The following is a 26,605-nucleotide window of genomic DNA, read 5'->3' on the forward strand; positions in this document are numbered from 1 at the left end:
TCAGCTTTGCGGAAATTATGGGCATTCTGTCAAAGACTTCTGGGGAAGTAGAAAACACATGAATCTTACTGTTCAATCACCCACTTCCCACACGCAACAATAGCTCATGGGTACCACAGATAACTTTGCCAAAGTTCTCTGCCAAAGTTGAGCACGTGAAGCTTGCAGCTCCCACTACATCGCTCTGACCAAGAAGGGTAAAAGAATAGCAAAGAAACAGCACTAACAAAGTTTAGACCCATAAATTTTGAAGGTCTAGCTACCATATTATTACCCACAAGGGTAAAGGAACAGTACCACTGCTGGATAATTGGAAAGTCCCTGTGTGTCAACCTCTGTGCTTCGTGGCAAGGTAGACTAGCAAACATGTCCAACCTTTACTCACATTCGAGAAAACACTCCCAATAAGATTGCTTGCTCCAAAATCGAAGAGGCACCGTCCTCCGAATCTCAAGAGCCAGACTCCCAACATGACTACTTTCTTAAAAATCGAAGAGAGGGTAAAGGAACAGTACCATTGCTGGATAATTGGAAAGTCCCTGTGTGTCAACCTCTGTGCTTCGTGGCAAGGTAGACTAACAAACATGCCCAACCTTTACTCACATTCGAGAAAACACTCCCAACAAGATTGTTTGCTCAAAAATCGAAGAGGCACCGCCCTCCGAATCTCGAGAGCCAGACTCCCAACATGATTACTTTCTCAAAAATCGAAGAGACACTGCTCCCCGAATCTCGAGAGCCAGACCCCCAGCATGATTGCTTTCTCAAAAATCGATGAGGCATCGTTCTCCGAATCAATCGAAGAGGCGCTCGCTTTCTCAAAAGCTGGGCTGCTCAGAGACCACGAGGGCCGATCTCAGAATTCGAAGAGGCACCTACTTTTCTAGCCTTGTCAGCACCTGTCACACGCACACTCAGCTTTGCAGAAATTATGGGCATTCTGTCGAAGACTTCTGGTGAAGTAGAAAGCACATGAATCTTACTGTTCAATCACCCACTTCCCACACGCAACAATAGCTCATGGGTACCATAGATAACTTTGCCAAAGTTCTCTGCCAAAGTTGAGCACGTGAAGCTTGCAGCTCAGCTCCCACTACCTTTGTGCTTCGTGGCAAGGTAGACTAGCAAACATGCCCAACCTTTACTCACATTCGAGACAACACTCCCAACAAGTTTGCTTGCTCCAAAATCGAAGAGGCACCGCCCTCCGAATCTCGAGAGCCAGACTCCCAACATGATTACTTCCTCAAAAATCGAAGAGACACTGCTCCCCGAATCTCGAGAGTCAGACCCCCAGCATGATTGCTTTCTCAAAAATCGAAGAGGCATCGTTCTCCGAATCTCGAGAGCCAGATACCACAGACCACTTTTTCAAAGTGCTCTGACAGAGTTAAAACATGTGAAACTGGCAGCTCCCACTACCGTGCTATGACCAAGCAGGGTAAAGGAATAGCATTACTACTTGTTGTTAGGGAGACTCCTATATATGTCGACCTCCATCCCCAACGGACAGGCAGACCTGCAAAAATGCTCAACCCTTCATCATATCTGAGAGGGCACTCCCAACGAAGCCTTTCGAAATATTCAGCTTTCTTTCCCCCCGATAATACCTCTGCAAACAAGCTATACTAAAGCAAGAATATCTCATATCATCAGGGTTAAAAGCAAGAGTATCCCATATCATGCTTTTTCCCTGTCTTTTCTTTTGGCCTTGTTTTTACCTGCAAGACAAGGAGAAAGAGAGCAATCAGTCAGCACTTGGAATCAAGCTTCCAGCCAGGAACTGACTGCCTGGAACCCCTTACCTGATTACTTACCTGACATTGCTCTCGAGTACTCATCTTCAACATCTTATGTTCCCAGGGAAGATTCCGCATCTGCTTGAGGAACAGATAGGGCAAGTGCGAAGGATACAAGGAAGCATGTGGAGACAAGCGTAACAGCACACGTGCCGATACATCCATTACTCTGTCAAAAGCAAAAGTATCCCATATCAGCAGGGTGGAACGTACTCTAGATTTGATGGACTTGTTTTGACCCTCAAATTCTTCAGTCGGCCTTATACTCTGGAGGAAACCAGAAAACCCTCCAGCTCAGTTCAAGAATAAGCCTGTGGAAAGTTACTTCTTCAAAAGCAAAAGTATCTCATATCATCTCTTCTCATTTTTCTTCTCTTTATCCTTCATGCTGCTTCAAGATGGGGAGAAGGTGAACAATCAGTCGGAGCTCTGATTGCTTACCTTGTCTGTCACCTCTTTCAGCAGACCCCCTAGCTCGGCGACTTGGGGGACTCCTACTACATGGTTTGTATCGCGCTTGACCAAGCCTGAAACTACAAGTAAGCTTCAAGTGAAATTGATACATTACCTTGTGCATCTCCACCAGTTAAAGATACCACCCTTGGATGGAGGAAGAGTACTTCCAGAGAAGATGCCACATCTACCTATGAGACAGATAAGGCAAGTCAAGACGACACCACACTCCGATACTTAGAAGTTTCGTGATTACGAGATCATTCTCCCACAATATTTCCTAATGTCATTTGTACTAAATCATTCACTTGTAATCACTAAAGGAGAGCTTGAACCTATGTACTTGTGTAAACCCTTCACAATTAATGAGAACTCTTCTATTCCGTGGACGTAGCCAATCTGGGTGAACCACGTACATCTTGTGTTTGCTTTCCTATCTCTATCCATTTATATACTTATCCACACTAATGACCGGAGCAATCTAGCGAAGATCACAAAAAGCGACCGTTTTCGCTACCTAGGATCTATCTTGCAAGAGAACGGAGAATTAGATGGAGATCTCAACCATAGAATACGAGCTGGATGGAAAGAGTGCATCCGGCGTGTTGTGTGACCGTCGTAGGCCACTGAAGCTCAAGGGAAAATTTTATAGGACGGCAATAAGGCCAGCGATGTTGTATGGCACAGAATGTTGGGTGGTGAAGCATCAACACGTACACAAAATGGGTGTAGCGGAGATGAGGATGCTTCATGGGATGTGTGGGCACACGAGAAAGGATAAGATTGGGAATGAGGATATCCGAGGTAAAGTAGGAGTAGCCGAAATTGTAGGAAAGATGAGAGAAAATTGGCTCCGGTGATTTGGACATGTGCAAAGAAGGCCGACTGACGCTCCGGTTCGAAGATGTGACTACGGGACAGAGGTTCAGGGCCGAAGGGGTAGAGGAAGACCTAGGAAAACTTTGGAAGAGACTCTAAGAAAAGACTTAGAGTACTTGGATCTAACGGAGGACATGACACAAAACCGAGCGCAATGGCGTTCTAGGATTCATATAGCCGACCCCACTTAGTGGGAAAAGGCTTTGTTGTTGTTGTTGTTGTTGTTGTTGGTTTTTCTGAAGATTATGGTTTGTGGGTTTTTCTCCTTTGATTTCAAAAACTGTTTGTGAACAGTATGAGGTTTTTTGTTACGTAAAAAATATGAAGGTTTTGTTGTTGATTTTGTTGGGTTTGTAGCTGATGTTGTGCTTCTGATATTGAATGTGCTTTTACTGCTAATTTTCCATTTCTCTCTCTGTCTAGTTGTATCGATTCGTTCTTGTCGGGTTTTAGAAATCAAGATTTGTATGTGAATGAGAGATGTAACTGAAAGGCATTTCTTTGCGTGAATGCTCTATATAATTGCCCAGAAAACATTTGACAAAAATAGCATAAGAGGTAGGGGATAAGCTGTGGATGAAAAATGGTTGTTGTGACAGTTTGATTAGATTTATGACCTATGCACATTTATCATCATTTGATCTATTTGACAGTCAAGATTAAGCGCTGCATAAGTCCATAAAATCTAAAAAAATCTGTTATATGAATATTCTCAAATCTTCCAAAATCCATATAGCCCTCTGGCCCTCCAAGAAATTAATATTTTAATGAACAGTACATGATTATATTTGCCTCCATCTCCAACCGAGAGCCATAGGGCCAAACATAATTTTTATGTTCGTTAATGTTATTTCCATGGGGCCCACGAGCCCTTTGGCCTAGCCCTCGGTTAAAGATGATTTTCGGACTATTTTCGGCCATCTGGCCCTCTTGACCCTTCGGTTGGAGATAGCCTAATTACACCCACAAAATTCAACCAAATGAGAGCCCATTTCTCGTGCATTTATAGTGTTTAAGGGTGCCTTTACTTGGGAATGGCCCTGTGAAACCCCGTTCCTGGATTTCACTATTATAATCTATGTATTGATATTATTGAGATTGTATATTATTTTTTTGGGAATTTATATTGATTTATTTGAATTTAGATTTTAATTAAACTAATTACGAAGTTTGAAGTTTGAAAATTAATTAATCAAAATCTGTAGACCTTTCGAGGTCACAGTTAAGGTTTTCGAATAGATCTCGAAACCATGAGCGCATAGGTGAAAACTGTTTGCAAATTTGGATTATAATGGTATAGTTACGGACATTTGGCGAATCCGGATTATAACGGTATAGTTACGGACATTTGAAGTCGTCTTACTAAACTATAGTTTTTAAGTTAAATAAATTCCCACAAGTGGCCCAATCAGTTTTAAGAAGGAGACCAATCAAAAATAAAGGAGAGAAGAGGAAGTGCCCAATGAAAAACAGAAGAAAGGAGGGGAAATGAAGGAAAGAAGGGGCACGGGATCATCCGCCCATTCTCCCTTGCAACCCAACCTGCCCCCGGCGGCTTTTCCTGACTTGTTTCCGTCCCTTTTTCTGACCTTCTTCATCCTTCCACCACCGTCAAACCTCCTCACAACATCCCATCATCCTATTCTATGCATAATCGACGTGTATTGGTTATAATTTCACAAAATTTAAACCCGTGGGTGCTGTGAGATCCTTGGTCGAGATCCACCAAAATTGAAACGTTCTCTTCCAATTACCACTACCATTAGACTTCCCTTGAGACCTAGAAGAAAGCCCAAACAACTATACGGACGGCGGAGCACCGGAGGTGACGGATCAGAGCACACCCATTTTAGGGTTTCCAACGGTTCAAGTGAAATTGGGGCCTTTTCACGACAAATTAGACTTGGCCACAGGTATGAAACTTGTTCTATTCACTGAGACCTATTTTCCTGTAAAATTTGGTAATTTTTGGAAATAGTTGAATTTTCCGGCGAGTCGGGGCGGCGGCGCGTGGCCAATGGGCCGACGATGTCCTCCTAAATCCAATTAGATGCCCTGAATTCATAATTGATATTTGTATGAAGTGGTTTGATTGTTTGAACTTAGTTTCATTATGATACATCACTTGATCAAAATTTGAATCGACGATGCGACTATTAGATCGTCACCAAACTTTAATGCATTATAAAACGTAATATTTGAGGATAGCTAGAACTAATAGATCAGGAATCCGATGTACGGATCTTCCTGAATTGGAATTCTAAGTTAGTAAAATTAATTGTTAACCGGTACCTAATTCTAGTAATTGGTGGAGATCCGACCGTCGGATCGCCATGAGATTTTAGTATGTTGTTCTCTTAGCATAATGTGGACATTAGGAAGTTACGGATCTATATTATGATGTGCAGATCTTCCGAATTAAATTGCTAGGGTGTGGACCCCACCGTTGATTTTTCGTCAACGGGTCTTAAACCATTTGAATTACTAAAATTAGTATTACTAGAAACTCAGTGAAGCCTTGTAGATTTTTCTCGGTGAGTGACTTTAATATATGTGATATGGTGATTACCGGATTCCTTATATTAATATCCTTTGTGGATATGCATGGTTTTATAAATGTGTTTACTGTTGAAATGTGATTCTTTTATAATTGGCCATCTATCTATTTTTATTAAATGTGATTTGATTCATGGATTGATAATATTTGTGGAAAAGTGATTCGAATTGCATATTGAAATATTTTGTAAATTGAGGGCTAGTAGAGGACTATGACCATGCTTGGTTAATCTGCATTGGGGGGTCATTAGTGGTCCTACTTAGTTAATTCGCATTGGGGGACCGTACTATATATGGATTGCGTTTGGTTAATCCGCGTTGGGCTATCCTTATGGCCAATTATATTGAGGGGTGATCATACTTGGTTAATCCGCGTTAGGTGATCACTGTCTAACAGTTCTGTATGTGTGACTCTGCTTGGTTAATCCGCGTTGAGGGGTCACTACCTACCTAATTATCTTGACCCTGCTTGGTTAATCCGCATTGGGGGTCATTATTGGTCCTGCTTGGTTAATCCGCATTGGGGGACCATACTATATATGGATCGTGCTTGGTTAATCCGCGTTAGGCGATCCTTATGGCCATGTATACTTAGGAGTGATCATGCTTGGTTAATCCGCATTGGGTGATCACTTCCTAACAGATGTAGAAGTGACTCTGCTTGGTTAATTCGCATTGGGGGGTCACTGCCTACTTGGTTACTTTCTTAGGGGTGGCTCTGCTTGGTTAATCCGTTTTGGGGGGCCATTTCCTATTTGATTACTTATGTAGGCTTCAGCCGAACTGGGTCCATCTAGCCCTAGTTTTTAATGTACGTATGATCGATGGTTTTTGAGAATCTTGTGATTTGAATTAGAAAAACCGTTGGATGTCTGGGTGACTCCTTCGGAGTTTCCAGTGACTTGATGATGATTCCATAAAGCATGATTCTATACTGGATGTTTATAGATTGTGATCGATGGTCTGTTTTAATTGAATATCACATACTTGTGTTATTGTCACTTACTCGAGCTTCGCAGCTTACCCGAGTGTCTGATTTGCCCAGTGTGCTATCTCCATGATGTAGGCATTGACTTTACATATGACAGGTCTGGGTAGATAATGAGAAGCAGCTTGGTATTTCAGTTCTGTTGAGTGGTCCGGAATCTTTGCTCTTACCCATTTTCATAAGGTTAGTCTAGAACCCTAGATTTTTATGAATGGGAATTACCCCCAATAGACCTTGTGAATATAAATTAGAATTACCATGTGTATTACTCATAATCCAAGTAGGGAATTACATAGAGTTCCTTAATTAAATTCGGGAAATTATATGTTATTTCATTAATTGATTAATATAGTTAGATATTAATATCGGGCATCTTGGATTTATGGAATTGATTAATTGACGTGATCGTAGAATGACGTTGGGTATGATTGAGATTATTATGATTAGATTAGTTGATCATTGTGACTTGAGAATAATATTGTGCTTCGTTGGTTCTTTGATATGTTACATACTATGAATTGCGGTATTATGTGAAACAAAGTGATTTATATGATGGATAAATTGGAAAGCATCTGTGTGAGAATGGCATACCAGCGTGCATGATAAGGTGATATTTGTTGTTTGGCGTTAAGGTTGATGTGTAGTGCGGTACTTTATGAGTTTTGTTAGAAGTATTTTACAAAAAAGTTTTAGAGCTTGACGAATGGTGAACTACGAATGGCTTGAATCCTATTGAGAGTACGTAGGCAGTCTAACGAGGAGGTTAGATGCAGCCATAAAGTAACGAAAAATTACTTTGAAATTTGATTCTCGTGTTGTGATTTGCCATATCCCGGAGGCGAGGTATGTGAGATGTACGAGTATTTGGTAACGTCACGTGTCGATCCTGAACGTATGTCGAGATCGGGGCGTGACAGGCCCAAGTTAGGTTTGTATCATTTTCTTGACAATTTAACAATTATTAACAATATGAAAGAAATAAAAGATCTTGTGTATGCTTATAAGTAGTTTAACTACTTATCATATCATCAATTAGTTTTATAGTGATCTTAATTTCTTTATGGTAGATTGTTCCATGTATGAAGCTCCACGTCGCTTAATTTATGTTGTCCACATGTTAGACTTGAAAATTCATCATAAATGAAGAAGCGTGTTAAGAGCATACATAAATCCCTCATAAAATTTGCTAATTAATATTATGGTGATACCTCAATAATATTATATCATATGATACATTATGCCATGTTAATATCATAATATGAATTAACACTCAAAATCTAATAAAATACTGTAGGAAATTTTAATACGCCAGTACGTACAAGCCTATATCCTGTTCTACTAACAAATATAACAATCATCAAATGACAAGTGTCATAACCTTGCCCTTCCATACTCTTATCACCTACCAGGAACATTTTCCACAACCGTGTTTTCAGGCTTATATCCAATTTAATTCATTTTCTTTCAGTCTAGTTTCCTATATTAGCTAGGAAAACCTACACCTTCATCCAACAAAAAGCAATTTAACTTTGTAAGAAAATTTCCATGGGGAGGACTGGATTGTTTGATCTTGAAAGGCACTTCGCCTTCTATGGAGCATATCACAGCAACCCGGTTAACGTTTTGCTACACACTTTCTTAGTATGGCCATTAATCTTCACTCTTGATGTTCTTCTCCACTTCACACCACCTCTCTATAATTTCCCATCTGGGTTAAACTATCACGGTTTGGAATTGAATGTCGGGTTGGTTTTGACTTTGATGTATGCTATCGTTTGTGTCAAATTGGACAAGAAAGCTGGGTCCTTGGCAGCTTTGCTATTGTTTCTCACCAGGGTTGGAGCCAGTGTTCTTGCTAATGGGCTGGGTTTTGCTAAGTCATGGAAGCTTGTTCTTGCTGTTCAGGCTTTCGGCTGGCCTGCACTGCTCATAGGCCATGGCGTTTTTGAGAAACGATTACCAGGTCTTGCAGACGGCTTTTTTGAAGGATTTATGGAGCCGTACTTTGTGTTGCTTGAGTTTCTTCAATCAGCCTTTGGCTATGAACCCTATCCAGGGTTTAATAAGAGCGTGAAAGAAAAGATTGAAGCTGATATCAAATAGTGGAAGGTGATCAAGAATCAAAAGAAACTCTCCTGATTAGCCTAATGAAATGTAGTGATGGAACCGGAGCCCTTTTCTCTCTCGCACAGAAACCACCCCAAATTCCCTGCTCTTCACCCTACTCCTTCCTTTAGTTGGGGTCACCACCCTTGACCTGTTGGAATTTAGATTGGAATTTAGGTTGTTATCTTGCGGGCCAAGGATTTGTTACTTGCCCGTTAAGTTTTTTGTTTTGTCTAGGATTTGTTTTATGGTTTTCTTGTAGGACAAGGATATTAGAGTTTTCTATGTCCTTTAAGGATTAGGTTTTGCTTTAGTTTTCACTATATATAGTAGTGCTTGTATCAGTTAGTTTCAATTAATCAAGTCAGTCACGATGTAGTCTCTTGGGATTATGTAGCCGTTTTAGCATTCAGTTTGTTTAATAATATTTCTATTCTTTTGTTAGTCTCGTTCGTTGCGCACTCTGATATTCAACTTGGTATCAGAGTAGGTTCAATCCTTTGGGATTTAATCTGCTTTGGTTGTTATTAGTTTCGTATGTTCGTTTAGTTTGATATTTAAAAAAAAAACAAAAATTTTTGCTGAAGCTTTGTCGTGCATCGCTACTCCGCTTCTTGAATCGATTCCGCGGCTATCCATTGAACTCGTTGTCCGCACCACCACCAGTTGAATCCGCTGCTTCGGCCGTACCCGTCGCCCCCACACTGTATCTGACTCACACGTCCGTTGCCTCGTTTGCATAATCCATGTGCGTCCAGATTCGACTGAGACCTTGACCAATCACCATCTCGTGCTAGTCTTGAACCTCTGCTGTTGCTTGCTGCAGCGTCCTGATGAACACCCCGCGCCAAGATCATGCATCGACGAACCAAGACCCGCTTGCTCACTGTTATCGTACTGTTGTTGAAAGAAAAAAAGCGAAAAGAAAATTCAAAAAAAAAAAAAAGGAGACAAATCGGTTGTTTGTTTGGGCCCAGGATGAAGGAAGGAATGGTTGAATGATGGAATTGCTCGTCCGCTCGTCCGCTTGCTTGCTTGTTCGCTTGAATTGCTCGTTTGTTCGTTCGTTTGCTAGCTTGTTCGCCTTGTCTTGTCCGCCTAACGGAGATTGCATCCGCATCTACTGGTTGACAAACTCATGTTTGTGTACCGCCATGAGTTTGACGGGGGGTGTTGGAATTTAGATTGGAATTTAGGTTGTTATCTTGCGGGCCAAGGATTTGTTACTTGCCCGTTAAGTTTTTTGTTTTGTCTAGGATTTGTTTTATGGTTTTCTTGTAGGACAAGGATATTAGAGTTTTCTATGTCCTTTAAGGATTAGGTTTTGCTTTAGTTTTCACTATATATAGTAGTGCTTGTATCAATTAGTTTCAATTAATCAAGTCAGTCACGATGTAGTCTCTTGGGATTATGTAGCCGTTTTAGCATTCAGTTTGTTTAATAATATTTCTATTCTTTTGTTAGTCTCGTTCATTGCGCACTCTGATATTCAACCTTCCCCTATCCCCTCCCATAATTCCTCCTCCTTCCTCCCTGCTTATCTGCCCCCCTTCCTCTTATTTATTTCCAGCCCCATTCCTTTCCGTCCCCTCTCTTTGGTTTTTCCGGTAATGCCCCTTAATGTCTAGTTTTCTTGAGTTTGTCTCAACCTCCTGAGCTTGTTTCAAATCTGGGCTTTTATGCCCCTTTCTTCCTCCGTTGCTTCTCCTCATCGTTTACTCGGCCCATCGTGTGTCTCCCATTGGCGCACTTTGGAGTTTGATTGTTGTTAAAGTACTTGTAGCACTATTTGGTACGATTATGAAAGCGTTTTTTACGTGGGTGGCTCGTGCACTCCCGTTTTCCGTTTATCCAGCTTGTTCATGGATTCTTCTTCTTGGTGATCGTGACGGATCGACAATGGCAGTGCAGCTGTTTTACAGGAGGCAGCAGCCTTGTGGGTCTAGGGCTTTTGTTGTTGTGGGCTTGTTATTTTTGGGCATTTGTATTGTATTACCTTTTAGATTATGCTTGTTATGGACTGATTTTGGGCTTTTTATTTTTGTCAAGTATATCTAATTTGCACCAATTATGCTTTATTAACTTTATGAATGTACTATTTTGGTGTTAATATGTTTTAATGCTACTTGACATTTTTATTCTCTTGCCAGATATTGCTCTGTTTCTTGGGATGTTTACTTTCAATTTAAAATAAAAAATACAAGAAGACCACTTATTTAGACCATATGTGGACACCTAATGTGTTAAACGACATGTGCCCAACAACTAATTAATTCACTAAAATTGTGTTCATTTTTTGGACGAAGATTTATTAAATGTTCATATAAAGTTGCATGTTGTACAATTCACAAGTTAATTCACCAAAAAGCTAGCTGCTGAAGATGGATTGCATAATTGAATCTACTTTCCTCTTTTGTTTTTGTCCAAACGTATGCATAATTGCCATTGTGGGTCCATATTAGGTTGGGGTTGGAATGCAAGACAATCGTTTGTTCTACGTGTTTCAATGAGTCCAGTTGTTGGCAAAGCAAATCAAACAATGAAGTGATTAACTGGGCCATCCATCTTAATTACTATTACACTGTAAAATGATAAGAAATTAACACTTGACACGAATGCAGAAAAGTACTTACATGGCACACGTACGCAGACAATGCAGTGCCTCGTGTTAAAGATATTATGATATGTATAAATTTATCTCAACAGGATCTACGGTCAATGAAGCAGAATGCTTTCTTGCAAGCAGGTTTTATGTCCCCTTTTGTATTGTATTTTGTCTTCTTAATTTATGAACAACAACAGATCAGTTTACGTTCGCTTTCTTTTACACTAGCCTTCATACACGCGTTCACGTACGTGCAAAATGTATTTTTTGAACCATGGCGTACTAAGATAGACTAACATGTTTTAAATATTTTTATATAAAAAAAAACTATACAAAAAGAATTAATTGTGCGTTATGAGCGTGCGAAAGATTTTTTTTATAACCAACACTACACGCCTCTTAAGATATTTTAAACATGTTTAAAAATAGAGAAAATAATATTTAATAAATAATTAATTAAATCACATTATTGCTAACTCATTGTGAGGTAATAATTATTTAAAAAAAAAACACGGGGTGCTACGATGGACTTACACGTTTTAAATATTTTTATATAAAAAAACTATACAAAAAGAATTAATTATGCGTTATGAGCGTGCGAATGACTTTTTTTTTATAACCGGCACTACACGCCTCTTAAGATATTTTGAACGTGTTTAAAAATAGAGAAACTAATATTTAATAAATAACTGATTGAATCACATTATTACTAGTACATTGTAAGGTACTAATTATTTAAAAACTAAAAAAAAAAAAAACTGTAACAGGAAAAAGTTAAATATTAAAAAACTGTTTGTTTAACACTGTACACAGAATATTAAAATATTAAAACATTAAAACACTGTTTATCACTGTAGACTGAATAGTAAAATATTACAAAACTGTTCATCACTGTTAAAATGACAAAAATACCCATAGATTATTTGGTGAATTATTTTGGGTTGGCTTTGATTTTCTTGTTTTAGGGGCATTTTGGTCCAATAATTTTTTATCGATTTTTGTCAGCATGCGTGATCCCAAAATTTTGTCGTCCACTGTTCACCAGCCCGCTCGCTTTATATATAGAAGATATTAGCCCTCTTTTACATTCTTTTGTTTATTTTTTTATTTTTTGAGAGGTAAGGTTTTTTAGTTACACAAAAGTCGTACAACTTCGGGCCACCAACTTCAAAGCCCAAAATCACAGCTCGGACGACGATCTCATTTTTCTCTAACCCTTTTGAAGGCTCGGACAAAGTTCTCTTTAAAGTGCATCTGCCATGCAGACGACCAGAACCTGAGAATATTTAGCTCCCTTAAATACCTAAGCACACGTCATCCTACACGTTGATATCACTAATGCGATCATACGAAACGCCACAAGACATAGCTGAAAACCACCTACCAAGAATTACAGTCATTGTTAGCCAAATGATCAATCTACTCATGTTCCAGCTCAGCGATAAGGTAGAAGTTGCTCCACTAGAGGCCTTCTTAGTCCTTCTCGTTTACTCTCACGGCGGAGGCTTCTGCATTGAAAGCGCCTTTTCTCCCACTTATCATGACCACCTCAACTCCTTAGCCCACGACTCCAATGTTGTTGCCGTTTCTGTCGGGTACAGGCTTGCGCCGGAGCACCCTCACCCAGCTGCCTAGGACAATTCGTGGGCTGCTATCAAATGGTGGCTTCCCATTTTGATGGAAAGCGAAAGGGCGATGAAGAAGAAGATGAAGATTGGCTAAGTAGCTATGCGGATTCACAATGCGTGTTCTTTGCTGGGGACGGTGCCGGAGGTAATATAGCCCACCACATGGTAGTGAGAGTAGGCTCTGAGGGGAAGGTTGGTGTTAAGCTGATTGGGGTTGTGTTGGTCGATCCATATTTCTAGGGGGAAGAGCCAATTGGGGGAGAGCTCATTGCCCCTGCAGCTAAAAGAGAGTTTATTGCTGCATTGTGGCGTTTTACCTTCCTTTTGAGTATTGGGTCCGATGACCTGCATTTCAACCCGCAAAAGGATCCCAAATTTTGGAGAATTGGAGTGTGGGAAAGTGATGGTTTTTGTGGCTGAGTTAGATGCATATATATATATATATACAAACACACACACACAAATATGTGATATTTAACTTTGTGTTCTAATGTTAGATTGACCACAGGTTAAACACTATATCTTTTGAGCACACAATTTGCAACACTATGTTGTAATTAAGGTGGTGCAGATTTCAAATACATGTTCATGAAGTTTGTTGTAAACATTAAGAAATAAAATTCCACAGATTCTCCTTATTTGATATAGACTGCACGTAGTAAGAATTCTAATGTGAAGTTGGAGCTATATGTTCCCTATTTTCTTCGATTTTTATAGGGCCAATAGCTTGTTGATGGTAAGCATACCAAATGGTTCAGGAAGGCAAGTAAGACTTTGAGCTGACAGATTTTGTGCCACAGAAAGCATTGTCGGACGCAGCGCAGGACGTGTACGTATACAAGCCAACGCTATACTCATTACAAGCACCACTGCCTTTGCCAATTCATTGCTTGGAGGCTCCGGTCATTGATCTAACACATCTTTCAAAAGCAGCTCTGCATTTTCATTCATTGACGTTGATGATTTCGATAGTTGGGACTCTAGCTTGTCCCTGGGGTGCCTTCCCAACATGACTTCTAGTGCTACCACTCCAAAACTATAAACATCACACTTATATGTGACCTGCATAGTATATGCGAGCTCTGCCCATAAAGAAAAAATATGTCACCTCTACACATATCTCAATCACCAAAAGATCGGCCAAAAAAAATTACAGAACATTAAATTTTTATATTACCTAGTGCCATGTAGCCTAGCGAACCAAAAATGTTGGTCCAATTGGATGAATCCATCCTCAACAGTCTTGCTGTTCCAAAATCTGAGAGTCGGGGATTGAAATCCTGCTCAAGCAATACATTGTTGACGGTAACATCACAATGCACAATTGGTGGTGAGCAGTCATGATGCAGGTAAGCAAGTGCATGAGCCAACCCTCACACATTTTGACTCTTGAACCCTAGCCAAGCTCAGTAACTCCTCCAACTCCATACAATTCTTTACTAAGGCTTCCTCTCTCTAAATATTCATAAAGCAAGAAGATGCAGCCCCTCCTTGAACAGAAGCATGTTTGGTACTCTACTTGAATCTAACCTTTTAAACTCAAAAATAATTTTCAAGTTTTAAGCCTTAAAAACTTGTTTGGTAGGACTATTTTCAAAAACTAAACTCAAGACTAACTCAAAAATATAGTCTATTCTCTAAAACATAAAAAGTGAGTTTTTAGAGTTTTTAAACTTAAACTCACTCCTTTCTTTTCTCTCCCTCCTCCCCTCTCACTCGAAATCTATCTTTCTCTTTTCTTCTTTCTCTCCTCTTTTTTCTTTTTACCTTTTTCGTCTCTCCTCCAATCCGCTCTCTTCATTCTCTCGGTTATTTCTCTCACTCAGCTTCCTCTTTATCTCGTCTGATCCTCTCTCTTCTTTCTCTTTCCTTCAATCATCTCTTACTTTCTTTCCTCCTCTCTCCTCTTTCTCTCTCTCCTGAGATCCCCTCTTTTTAGATCTCTTTGTGTAGTTTAAGTCGTAAGATTTAAAAATTTTAAATCTTAAAGAAAATTGTTTTCAATAAATGTTCTTAAGAAATGTTTTGAGAAATGATAAAAAAATTTAAATAGAATACCAAACAGGCATACAACTTAACGATGTTGCGATGACGGATATTTGTCAAAGTACTGATTTCATTCTTAAAAAACTTTGGAGATTGATTGCTAGAATGTCATTAGAGTCTGACATGTTAAGCCTCTTAACTGCAACAACTTGGCCTGATTCGAGCTCTGCCTTGTAAATCTTTCCAAACCCTTATTTGCCAATGCAGTACTTCTCATGAAAGTCATCTACAGCCTTCACAACTTCCGCAAATGTAAATTTTTCTTCCCCTTGCAATATCATTGATACAAAACTCTCAAAGTTTTGAGAAGTTTTGATTACCGCCGGATCTTGGACCTCTTCCGAAACATAAGAAAGAAAGCAATGGCTATTGCAACCAATATGAAACCCCAAAAGGAATAAAGGATAACAGATGTTGAAAAAAGTTATGGAAAAATTGCTATATATTTTATTATAAATTATTAAATAATACATAATAAAATCTCTACAAATGCAAGAAGAACAAGGAATAGAAGAACCTTAAGAGATCGAGGCTAGAATTTGATTCTATAGCCTTAAGACAAGATTGCCCCTCAACGGTGCCTCAAGGTTTGCGTTGGAAAATGTCTCCCAGAATACAACGATCTTTCTCTTTGCAGAAGTAGCACTCCAATCCACAAAGAACAGCGAACCAAAAGTGTTTAAAACTCTCTCTTTATCAGACACTAAACTACTTTAATTTCTAGTTGATTTCTGGATGCAAAACTATGTCTAAAATGCTTGACTTGGTAGTCTATTTATAGGCTTTGACATTCCCCATTTTCAAAGGTTGCGTCTGCTTCCAAAAAGCAAAGGACGCAACCCTTATTCAAAATTGCATCTGCAACTGAAACATAAAAGTTGCGTCTGATTTTCCATAAGACAAACAACAAGAACAACAACAACAAAGCCTTTTCCCACTAAGTGGGGTCGGCTATATGAATCCTAGAACGCCATTGCGCTCGGTTTTGTGTCATGTCCTCCCTTAGATCCAAGTACTCTAAGTCTTTTCTTAGAGTCTCTTCCAAAGTTTTCCTAGGTCTTCCTCTACCCCTTCGGCCCTGAACCTCTGTCCCGTAGTCACATCTTCGAACCGGAGCGTCAGTCGGCCTTCTTTGCACATGTCCAAATCACCGGAGCCGATTTTCTCTCATCTTTCCTACAATTTCGGCTACTCCTACTTTACCTCGGATATCCTCATTCCCAATCTTATCCTTTCTCGTGTGCCCACACATCCCACGAAGCATCCTCATCTCCGCTACACCCATTTTGTGTACGTGTTGATGCTTCACCACCCAACATTCTGTGCCATACAACATCGCTGGCCTTATTGCCGTCCTATAAAATTTTCCCTTGAGCTTCAGTGGCCTACGACGGTCACACAACACGCCGGATACACTCTTTCCATCCAGCTCGTATTCTATGGTTGAGATCTCCATCTAATTCTCCGTTCTCTTGCAAGATAGATCCTAGGTAGCGAAAACGGTCGCTTTTTGTGATCTTCGCTAGATTGCTCCGGTCATTAGTGTGGATAAGTATATAAATGGATAGAGATAGGAAAGCAAACACAAGATGTACGTGGTTCACCCAGATTGGCTACGTCCACGGAATAGAAGAGTTCTCATTAATTGTGAAGGGTTTACACAAGTACATAGGTTCAAGCTCTCCTTTAGTGAGTACAAGTGAATGATTTAGTACAAATGACATTAGGAAATATTGTGGGAGAATGATCTCGTAATCACGAAACTTCTAAGTATCGGAGTGTGGTGTCGTCTTGACTTGCCTTATCTGTCTCATAGGTAGATGTGGCATCTTCTCTGGAAGTACTCTTCCTCCATCCAGGGGTGGTATCTTTAACTGGTGGAGATGCACAAGGTAATGTATCAATTTCACTTGAAGCTTACTTGTAGTTTCAGGCTTGGTCAAGCGCGATACAAACCATGTAGTAGGAGTCCCCCAAGTCGCCGAGCTAGGGGGTCTGCTGAAAGAGGTGACAGACAAGGTAAGCAATCAGAGCTTCGACTGATTGTTCACCTTCTCCCCATCTTGCAGCAGCATGAAGGATAAAGAGAAGAAAAATGAGAAGAGATGATATGAGATACTTTTGCTTTTGAAGAAGTAACTTTCCACAGGCTTATTCTTGAACTGAGCTGGAGGGTTTTCTGGTTTCCTCCATAGTATAAGGCCGACTGAAGAATTTGAGGGTCAAAACAAGTCCATCAAATCTAGAGTACGTTCCACCCTGCTGATATGGGATACTTTTGCTTTTGACAGAGTAATGGATGTATCGGCACGTGTGCTGTTACACTTGTCTCCACATGCTTCCTTGTATCCTTCGCACTTGCCCTATCTGTTCCTCAAGCAGATGCGGAATCTTCCCTGGAAACATAAGATGTTGAAGATGAGTACTCGAGAGCAATGCCAGGTAAGTAATCAGGTAAGGGGTTCCAGGCAGTCAGTTCCTGGCTGGAAGCTTGATTCCAAGTGCTGACTGATTGCTCTCTTTCTCCTTGTCTTGCAGGTAAAAACAAGGCCAAAAGAAAAGACAGGGAAAAAGCATGATATGGGATACTCTTGCTTTTAACCCTGATGATATGAGATATTCTTGCTCTAGTATAGCTTGTTTGCAGAGGTATTATCGGGGGGAAAGAAAGCTGAATATTTCGAAAGGCTTCGTTGGGAGTGCCCTCTCAGATATGATGAAGGGTTGAGCATTTTTGCAGGTCTGCCTGTCCGTTGGGGATGGAGGTCGACATATATAGGAGTCTCCCTAACAACAAGTAGTAATGCTATTCCTTTACCCTGCTTGGTCATAGCACGGTAGTGGGAGCTGCCAGTTTCACATGTTTTAACTCTGTCAGAGCACTTTGAAAAAGTGGTCTGTGGTATCTGGCTCCCGAGATTCGGAGAACGATGCCTCTTCGATTTTTGAGAAAGCAATCATGATGGGGGTCTGACTCTCGAGATTCGGAGAGCAGTGTCTTTTCGATTTTTGAGGAAGTAATCATGTTGGGAGTCTGGCTCTCGAGATTCGGAGGGCGGTGCCTCTTCGATTTTGGAGCAAGCAATCTTGTTGGGAGTGTTTTCTCGAATGTGAGTAAAGGTTGGGCATGTTTGCTAGTCTACCTTGCCACGAAGCACAGAGGTTGACACACAGGGACTTTCCAATTATCCAGCAGTGGTACTGTTCCTTTACCCTTGTGGGTAATAATATGGTAGCTAGACCTTCAAAATTTATGTGTCTAAACTTTGTTAGTGCTGTTTCTTTGCTATTCTTTTACCTTTCTTGGTCAGAGCGATGTAGTGGGAGCTGCAAGCTTCACGTGCTCAACTTTGGCAGAGAACTTTGGCAAAGTTATCTGTGGTACCCATGAGTTATTGTTGCGTGTGGGAAGTGGGTGATTGAACAGTAAGATTCATGTGCTTTCTACTTCACCAGAAGTCTTCGACAGAATGCCCATAATTTCTGCAAAGCTGAGTGTGCGTGTGACAGGTGCTGACAAGGCTAGAAAAGTAGGTGCCTCTTCGATTTCTGAGATCGGCCCTCGTGGTCTCTGAGCAGCCCAGCTTTTGAGAAAGCGAGCGCCTCTTCGATTGATTCGGAGAACGATGCCTCATCGATTTTTGAGAAAGCAATCATGCTAGGGGTCTGGCTCTCGAGATTCGGGGAGCAGTGTCTTCAATTTTTGAGAAAGTAATCATGTTGGGAGAGTGGCTCTCGAGATTCGGAGGGCGGTGCCTCTTCGATTTTGGAGCAAGCAATCTTGTTGGGAGTGTTTTCTCGAATGTGAGTAAAGGTTGGGCATGTTTGCTAGTCTACCTTGCCACGAAGCACAGAGGTTGACACACAGGGACTTTCCAATTATCCAGCAATGGTACTGTTCCTTTACCCTCTCTTCAATTTTTAAGAAAGTAGTCATGTTGGGAGTCTGGCTCTTTAGATTCGGAGGACGGTGCCTCTTCGATTTTGGAGCAAGCAATCTTATTGGGAGTGTTTTCTCGAATGTGAGTAAAGGTTGGGCATGTTTGCTAGTCTACCTTGCCACGAAGCACAGAGGTTGACACACAGGGACTTTCCAATTATCCAGCAGTGGTACTGTTCCTTTACCCTTGTGGGTAATAATATGGTAGCTAGACCTTCAAAATTTATGGGTCTAAACTTTGTTAGTGTTGTTTCTTTGCTATTCTTTTACCCTTCTTGGTCAGAGCGATGTAGTGGGAGCTGCAAGCTTCACGTGCTCAACTTTGGCAGAGAACTTTGGCAAAGTTATCTGTGGTACCCATGAGCTATTGTTGCATGTGGGAAGTGGGTGATTGAACAGTAAGATTCATGTGTTTTCTACTTCCCCAGAAGTCTTTGACAGAATGCCCATAATTTCCGCAAAGTTGAGTGTGCGTGTGACAGGTGCTGACAAGGCTGGAAAAGTAGGTGCCTCTTCGATTTCTGAGATCGGCCCTCGTGGTCTCTGGGGAGCCCAGCTTTTGAGAAAGCGAGCGCCTCTTCGATTTCTGAGATCGGCCTTCGTGGTCTTTGAGCAGCCCAACTTTTCAGAAAGCAAACGCCTCTTCGATTTCTGAGATCAACCCTCGTGATCTCTAAGCAGCCCAACTTTTGAGAAAGCAAACGCCTCTTCGATTTCTGAGCAGGCGCCTCTTCGATTTCTGAAGCTCCGTCGAGTGCAGATTTTTATAGGGGCTGGCATTAAGTTCCAAAGCACACTTGAATCTCCACCAGTAGAAGCTTCATTCTTGCACTTCTAAGATCTTGATTTGTCCGACCTCTTCTCTCTTCAACACCTTTGAAAATGTCTGGCCCCTCCGACCGTCGTTTTGACTTGAACCTTGTTGAAGAGGCAGCCCCGCCTTCTCCAGACAACATATGGCGCCCATCCTTCGTCTCCCCAACTGGTCCTCTTACCGTTGGGGATTCCGTGATGAAGAATGATATGACCGCTGCGGTGGTGGCCAGAAACCTTCTCACTCCCAAAGATAACAGACTACTTTCCAAACGGTCTGACGAGTTAGCTGTTAAGGATTCGCTGGCTCTCAGTGTTCAGTGTGCAGGTTCTGTGTCTAATATGGCCCAACGCCTATTTGCTCGAACCCGCCAAGTTGAATCATTGGCGGCTGAAGTGATGAGTCTCAAACAGGAGATTAGAGGGCTCAAGCATGAGAATAAACAATTGCACCGGCTCGCACATGACTATGCTACAAACATGAAGAGGAAGCTTGACCAGATGAAGGAAATTGATTGTCAGGTTTTACTTGATCATCAGAGATTTGTGGGTTTGTTCCAAAGGCATTTATTGCCTTCGTCTTCTGGGGCTGTACCGCGTAATGAAGCTCCAAATGATCAACCTCTGATGCCTCCTCCTTCTAGGGTTCTGTCCAGTACTGAGGCTCCAAATGATCTCCCTCCGGTGCCTTCTCTTTCTGGGGCTCTACCGACTGCTGAGACTTCTCCTAAGCAACCTTTGTGAAGGCTCCCTCTTGTGTGTTTATTTTGACTCATGTATATGTACATATTTGTAGCTTATCGGGGATATCAATAAATAAGCTTTCCTTCATTTCAACGTATTGTGTTAAATACACCAAAGCCTTCTTCGCTAAGTTCTTTGAATTTTCTTTTGTTGAAGCTTGTATGTTGAAGCTTTCTGAGTGGAGCATGTAGGTTGGGGTAGTGTTCCCTTAATTTTCCGAGTGAGGAAAACTTCTCGGTTGGAGACTTGGAAAATCCAAGTCACTGATTGGGATCGGCTATATGAATCTTAGAACGCCATTGTGCTCGATCCTGTGTCATGTCCTTCGTTAGATCCAAGTACTCTAAGTCTTTTCTTAGAGTCTCTTCCAAAGTTTTCCTAGGTCTTCCTCTACCCCTTCGGCCCTGAACCTCTGTCCCATAGTCGCATCTTCTAATCGGAGCGTCAGTAGGCCTTCTTTGCACATGTCCAAACCACCGTAACCGATTTTCTCTCATCTTTCCTTCAATTTCGGCTACTCCTACTTTACCCCGGATATCCTCATTCCTAATCTTATCCTTTCTCGTGTGCCCACACATCCAACGAAGCATCCTCATCTCCGCTACACCCATTTTGTGTACGTGTTGATGTTTCACCGCCCAACATTCTGTGCCATACAGCATCGCCGGCCTTATTGCCGTCCTATAAAATTTTCCCTTGAGCTTCAGTGGCATACGGCGGTCACACAACACGCCGGATGCACTCTTCCACTTCATCCATCCAGCTTGTATTCTATGGTTGAGATCTCCATCTAATTCTCCGTTCTTTTGCAAGATAGATCCTAGGTAACGAAAACGATCGCTCTTTGGTATTTCTTGATCTCCGATCCTCACCCCTAACTCGTTTTGGCCTCCATTTGCACTGAACTTGCACTCCATATATTCTGTCTTTGATCGGCTTAGGCGAAGACCTTTAGATTCCAACACTTCTCTCCAAAGGTTAAGCTTTGCATTTACCCCTTCCTGAGTTTCATCTATCAACACTATATCGTCTGCGAAAAGCATACACCAAGGAATATCATCTTGAATATGTCCTGTTAACTCATCCATTACCAACGCAAAAAGATAAGGACTTAAGGATGAGCCTTGATGTAATCCTACAGTTATGGGAAAGCTTTCGGTTTGTCCTTCATGAGTTCTTACGGCAGTCTTTGCTCCTTCATACATATCCTTTATAGCTTGGATATATGCTACTCGTACTCCTTTCTTCTCTAAAATCCTCCAAAGAATGTCTCTTGGGACCCTATCATACGCTTTTTCCAAATCTATAAAGACCATGTGTAAATCCTTTTTCCCATCTCTATATATTTCCATCAATCTTCGTAAGAGATAGATTGCCTCCATGGTTGAGCGCCCTGGCATGAACCCAAATTGGTTGTCCGAAACCCGTGTCTCTTGCCTCAATCTATGCTCAATGACTCTCTCCCAGAGCTTCATTGTATGACTCATTAGCTTAATACCCCTATAGTTCATGCAATTTTGTACGTCGCCCTTATTCTTGTAGATAGGCACCAAAGTGCTCGTTCGCCACTCATTTGGCATCTTCTTCGTTTTCAAAATCCTATTGAAAAGGTCAGTGAGCCATGTTATACCTGTCTCTCCCAAAAGTTTCCACACTTCGATTGGTATATCGTCTGGGCCTATTGCTTTTTTATGCTTCATCTTCTTCAAAGCTACAACCACTTCTTCCTTCCGGATTCGACGATAAAAATAGTAGTTTCTACACTCTTCTGAGTTACTCAACTCCCTTAAAGAAGCACTCATTTCATGTCCTTCATTGAAAAGATTATGAAAATAACCTCTCCATCTGTCTTTAACCGCGTTCTCTGTAGCAAGAACCTTTCCATCCTCATCCTTGATGCACCTCACTTGGTTTAGGTCCCTTGTCTTCTTTTCCCTTGCTCTAGATAGTTTATAGATATCCAACTCTCCTTCTTTGGTATCTAGTCGTTTATACATATCGTCGTAAGCCGCTAACTTAGCTTCTCTGACAGCTTTCTTCGCCTCTTGCTTCGCTTTTCTATACCTTTCACCATTTTCATCGGTCCTCTCCTTGTATAAGGCTTTACAACATTCCTTCTTAGCCTTCACCTTTGTTTGTACCTCCTCATTCCACCACCAAGATTCCTTTTGGTGTGGGGCAAAACCCTTAGACTCTCCTAATACCTCCTTTGCTACTTTTCGGATACAACTAGCCATGGAATCCCACATTTGGCTAGCTTCCCCCTCTCTATCCCACACACATTGGGTGATTACCTTCTCTTTGAAAATGGCTTGTTTTTCTTCTTTTAGATTCCACCATCTAGTCCTTGGGCACTTCCAAGTCTTGTTCTTTTGTCTTACTCTTTTGATATGTACATCCATCACCAACAAGCGATGTTGATTAGCCACGCTCTCTCCTGGTATAACTTTGCAATCCTTACAAGTTATACGATCCCCTTTCCTCATTAGAAGAAAATCTATTTGTGTTTTTGACGACCCACTCTTGTAGGTGATCACATGTTCTTCTCTCTTTTTAAAGAAGGTGTTGGCTAAGAAGGGATCATATGCCATTGCAAAATCCAAGATAGCTTCCCCATCCTCGTTTCTCTCCCCAAAACCATGGCCACCATGAAAACCTCCATAGTTGCCTGTCTTCCTGCCCACGTGTCCATTTAAATCTCCTCCTATAAATAACTTCTCCGTCTGAGCAATTCCTTGCACCAAGTCTCCAAGATCTTCCCAAAATTTCTCCTTCGAACTCGTATCCAACCCTACTTGAGGTGCGTACGCACTAATCACATTGATAAGTTCTTGTCCTATTACAATCTTGATTGCCATGATTCTATCTCCTACCCTCTTGACATCTACAACATCTTGTACCAAGGTCTTGTCCACAATGATGCCAACACCGTTTCTCGTTCTATTTGTGCCCGAATACCAAAGTTTAAACCCTGAGTTTTCTAGATCCTTTGCCTTACTACCAACCCACTTAGTTTCTTGTAGGCACATAATATTTATCCTTCTCCTCACCATAACTTCCACTACTTCCATAGATTTTCCCGTTAAGGTTCCTATATTCCATGTTCCTAAACGCATTTTGCTCTCTTGAACTCTACCCTTCTGTCCTAGCTTCTTCACTCTCCCCCGTCTAATAGGATCAAAGTACTTCTTTTGTGTGTCCCGGGTAAAGTTGATAGGAGCATATGCTCCCAAACAACTTTGAGTGGAGTCGTTCGAAAAGAAGTTTCTATGGCCCCCTTGCTCATTTAACACTGCATCCGGGTGCCGATGGAGATACAGCGACCCTTGCTCACTTATCACTGTGCTCGGGCCACACAGCGCGCCACTTACGGGTGACGCCCTAGCTTTAGCGCGATTTTGTTCTGGATTCATTTTCATAAGGATTCGACGTGATCATGGAGTGCCGGCTGTCGACTACCTGACGCCCTCCCCCTCCTCCTTTATTCGGGCTTGGGACCGGCCATGTAAGACATAGGCGGAGTTATTTTCCATAAGACAAAGATGCAACATTTTTCAAAGTTGCATCGGTTTCCAAAATGACAAAGGTTGTGACCTTTGTTCAAACATACATAACCCTTGAAAATCTGCTGGTCAAACCTTTCAATGACCATTTTCATAATAAAATAAAATAAATTAAAAGGAACAATTGCTGACTGGTTGCATACTGCAATATATAGGCAGTTTAAGACTAAATCACTTTTCCAATTTAATTTTCATTCGCTTGAACATTTAATATGTTAAATATTAATAATACTAATATTTAATTTATTAAATTTCTAACAACAGATACCATATTCTTGTTAGCACTTTTTGAATAATTGTTGTTACTTTTGGAATTTGTACTGGAGGACTTACATTCTGCATGACTCCACAAGCCATAGTTACCAACAAAAGCACTTTTTGGCGCCTCTCTGAAAATTCCACAAGTTGGGAATGGCCCTGTCAAGTTGTTGTACGAAAAGTCATAGCTACTTAGAGTAAACATGTCAGCTAATGTTGATGGGATTTCACCTGAGAGATGATTGCGTGAGGCATTGAAAATCTCTATTCTTGTGAGCATGTGCAATTCTAATGGTATTGCACCTGATAGTGAATTGCTGCTGAGATCCAAGTAGACCAAACCTGTTAAGCCTATGGTGACGAACAGATGAGTTGCTGAAGTTGAGTCAGTTTTATTAGACAAAGTAAGAAGCTTGAAGTACAACATACGTAAACTCCATGGGATCTCTCCTGTCAAGTTGTTAGCGAACAAATCGAGTTGCTGAAGTTGAGTCAGTTTTACTAGACTCCATGGCATCACTTCTTTCAAGTGGTTATTGGACAAATCAAGCAACTGAAACTTAGTTAATTTGCCTAGAGTCCATGGAATATCTCCTGTCAAGTGATTTCTGCTCAGATTGAATGCGGATAACCAGAATAGGTCTCTCATTTCATCTGGCAATTCTCCGCTGAATTCATTGGAATCAAGGCTTAGATACTTCAGTTGTCTCAACTGCCCAAGCTCAGGTGGGATTCGACCAGAAATTTTATTTCTACCCATACGCATATCCGTGATGCTTATGCATTTTCCCTACTGGGGTGAGAGTCTACCAACAAACTGGTTGTCACTAAGATCAATGAACCGAAGACTGGGATGAACACCAAATGCATTTGTAATGTTTCCGGTGAATCGGTTCCTATCAAGCCTTAGATACTCCAATTGTCTCAACTGCCCAAGCTCGGATGGGATAGAACTGAACAACGTACTGGTTGTTGTTAAGCGAAATAAGTTCAAGACTGGGATAAATGCCACATGCATTTGTTATGTTTTCGATAATTTTTTCCCTTTAAGATGTACTCTCACCAATGCCAAACAATTTTTGAAGCACTCAGGAAATGCCCCTGTGAAGTTGCTATGGTTCGCTCTGAAATCCTGCAAAGCAAATCCATTGCACAACTCTGGTGGAAACTCTCCGGAGAGATTGTTGCTTGAAAAGCTAACAAATCTCAACTTAATGTACTTGCCAAAATCGCTGGGAACTGGCCCTGACAGCTGGTTTTCCGAAAGATCCAAATCTATCAGATTTGTCAGCAGCCTAATTTCTGGTTGAATGGTTCCACTGAAGCTATTGCTTTGAAGTTGCAAAAAGACCACTTCAGTCCAATTAGAGACAAGAGCAGGAAGGATTGGACCAGTAAATAGATTATGAGCTAAACCCAATCCAACGAGGTCGTTCAGATTGAACAAAGACAAAGGCAGTTTCCCAATGAGTTTATTGGAAGACAGGGACAAGTGGGTGAGATTGGTACAAAGACCAAGTTCAGAATGGACTAAAGAGTTGGAATTGTCTGTAAGATCAAGGTACTGGAGCTCCCTGAGTTGGCCTATAGAGGAAGGTATTTTCCCTTCCAGAAGATTCATACTCAGGTTATGTTTGGACCTAAATTTACACTATCGGCCCGTGCAATCAAGGCTGTTGATAAACATAGTTCTCAACCGTTGGATGGCTGAATTGTTAAGATAATTAGAGGATATATTGTGGTTTTAATCATGATATTATCTTGTAAATTATCTTGATATTTTCTTGTACAAGATGAGGTGCAAATTATATCTTCAAAAGTGAGCAGTACAATTCAATTTAATTTGGGGTTCTTAGAATTTAAATGTGTGGTGGATTAGAGCATCGGAGTATTTTATTATTATTATCCATTTAAAAGTGGGTGATAAATGGTGGATAAATGTTGTTATGCATGTAGCTCGGAATCGATCAAGTTGGTTTGGTGAGATGCATGCATGGTAGAAGAGGTGTGAAAAGTCATGATGCATGGATGGGATGAAATTATGAGATAAAATGAATTTAATATTCATTTAAAGCAAGCCTAGGAACATAGGTCTTTTTGGTGATGTGATGATGAGGTAGGCTAGGTTTTTAATGCATATTTCTTGGGTTGGTGCCGTGAAGATGGATGAAGGAAAGCAAGTGGTGAAGCCACGTCACCAAATATCAAATCCTTTAAAGATCAAGTC

At 41.0% G+C, this 26,605-nt stretch overlaps 3 protein-coding genes, 1 long non-coding RNA gene and 2 pseudogenes across 5 annotated transcripts in view; 4 read left to right on the plus strand and 2 right to left on the minus strand.

Annotated features, from left to right (window-relative positions):
- The window catches only part of LOC126585858 (uncharacterized), a 67,576-nt gene extending 63,941 nt beyond the window's left edge, over positions 1-3,635 (plus strand). Inside the window, exon 2 of the long non-coding RNA XR_007610663.1 lies at positions 3,176-3,635. This is a non-coding gene — a long non-coding RNA (uncharacterized LOC126585858). The remainder of the gene's footprint in view (positions 1-3,175) is intronic.
- A 4,459-nt stretch (positions 3,636-8,094) lies between these two features.
- Positions 8,095-9,225, plus strand: LOC126585855 (2-hydroxy-palmitic acid dioxygenase mpo1-like). Its single transcript, XM_050250411.1, has one exon. The coding sequence runs from the start codon at positions 8,221-8,223 to the stop codon at positions 8,776-8,778; it is 558 nt and encodes a 185-aa protein (XP_050106368.1). The 5' UTR covers positions 8,095-8,220; the 3' UTR covers positions 8,779-9,225.
- Positions 9,226-12,724: 3,499 nt separating this feature from the next.
- Positions 12,725-13,543, plus strand: LOC126584438 (probable carboxylesterase 13; annotated as a pseudogene).
- Positions 13,544-13,725: 182 nt separating this feature from the next.
- Positions 13,726-14,442, minus strand: LOC126585851 (MDIS1-interacting receptor like kinase 2-like; annotated as a pseudogene).
- Positions 14,443-17,614: 3,172 nt separating this feature from the next.
- The window catches only part of LOC126585850 (uncharacterized), an 88,904-nt gene continuing 79,913 nt past the window's right edge, over positions 17,615-26,605 (plus strand). The window contains exons 1-2 of one of the 2 annotated variants that reach the window (XM_050250408.1): positions 17,615-18,874; positions 19,093-19,482. The gene's annotated coding sequence lies outside the window, so the exon portion shown is untranslated. The remainder of the gene's footprint in view (positions 18,875-19,092; positions 19,483-26,605) is intronic. The other variant, XM_050250409.1, reaches the window with a different exon arrangement.
- LOC126584439 (probable LRR receptor-like serine/threonine-protein kinase At4g36180) overlaps positions 24,359-26,605 on the minus strand; it is a 31,781-nt gene continuing 29,534 nt past the window's right edge. Inside the window, exons 3-5 of the mRNA XM_050248820.1 lie at positions 25,663-26,018; positions 24,808-25,083; positions 24,359-24,729 (exon numbers count right to left, since the gene is read on the minus strand). Coding sequence (XP_050104777.1) covers positions 24,359-24,729; positions 24,808-25,083; positions 25,663-26,018 — 1,003 coding nt within the window. The remainder of the gene's footprint in view (positions 24,730-24,807; positions 25,084-25,662; positions 26,019-26,605) is intronic.

The sequence above is a fragment of the Malus sylvestris genome, chromosome 10, assembly GCF_916048215.2.
Source record: "Malus sylvestris chromosome 10, drMalSylv7.2, whole genome shotgun sequence".
Lineage (NCBI taxonomy): Eukaryota > Viridiplantae > Streptophyta > Magnoliopsida > Rosales > Rosaceae > Malus > Malus sylvestris.

Excerpts from the sequence above, each read along its gene's own strand:
- LOC126585855 (XM_050250411.1), top strand. The coding sequence starts at position 8,221 with ATGGGGAGGACTGGATTGTTTGATCTTGAAAGGCACTTCGCCTTCTAT.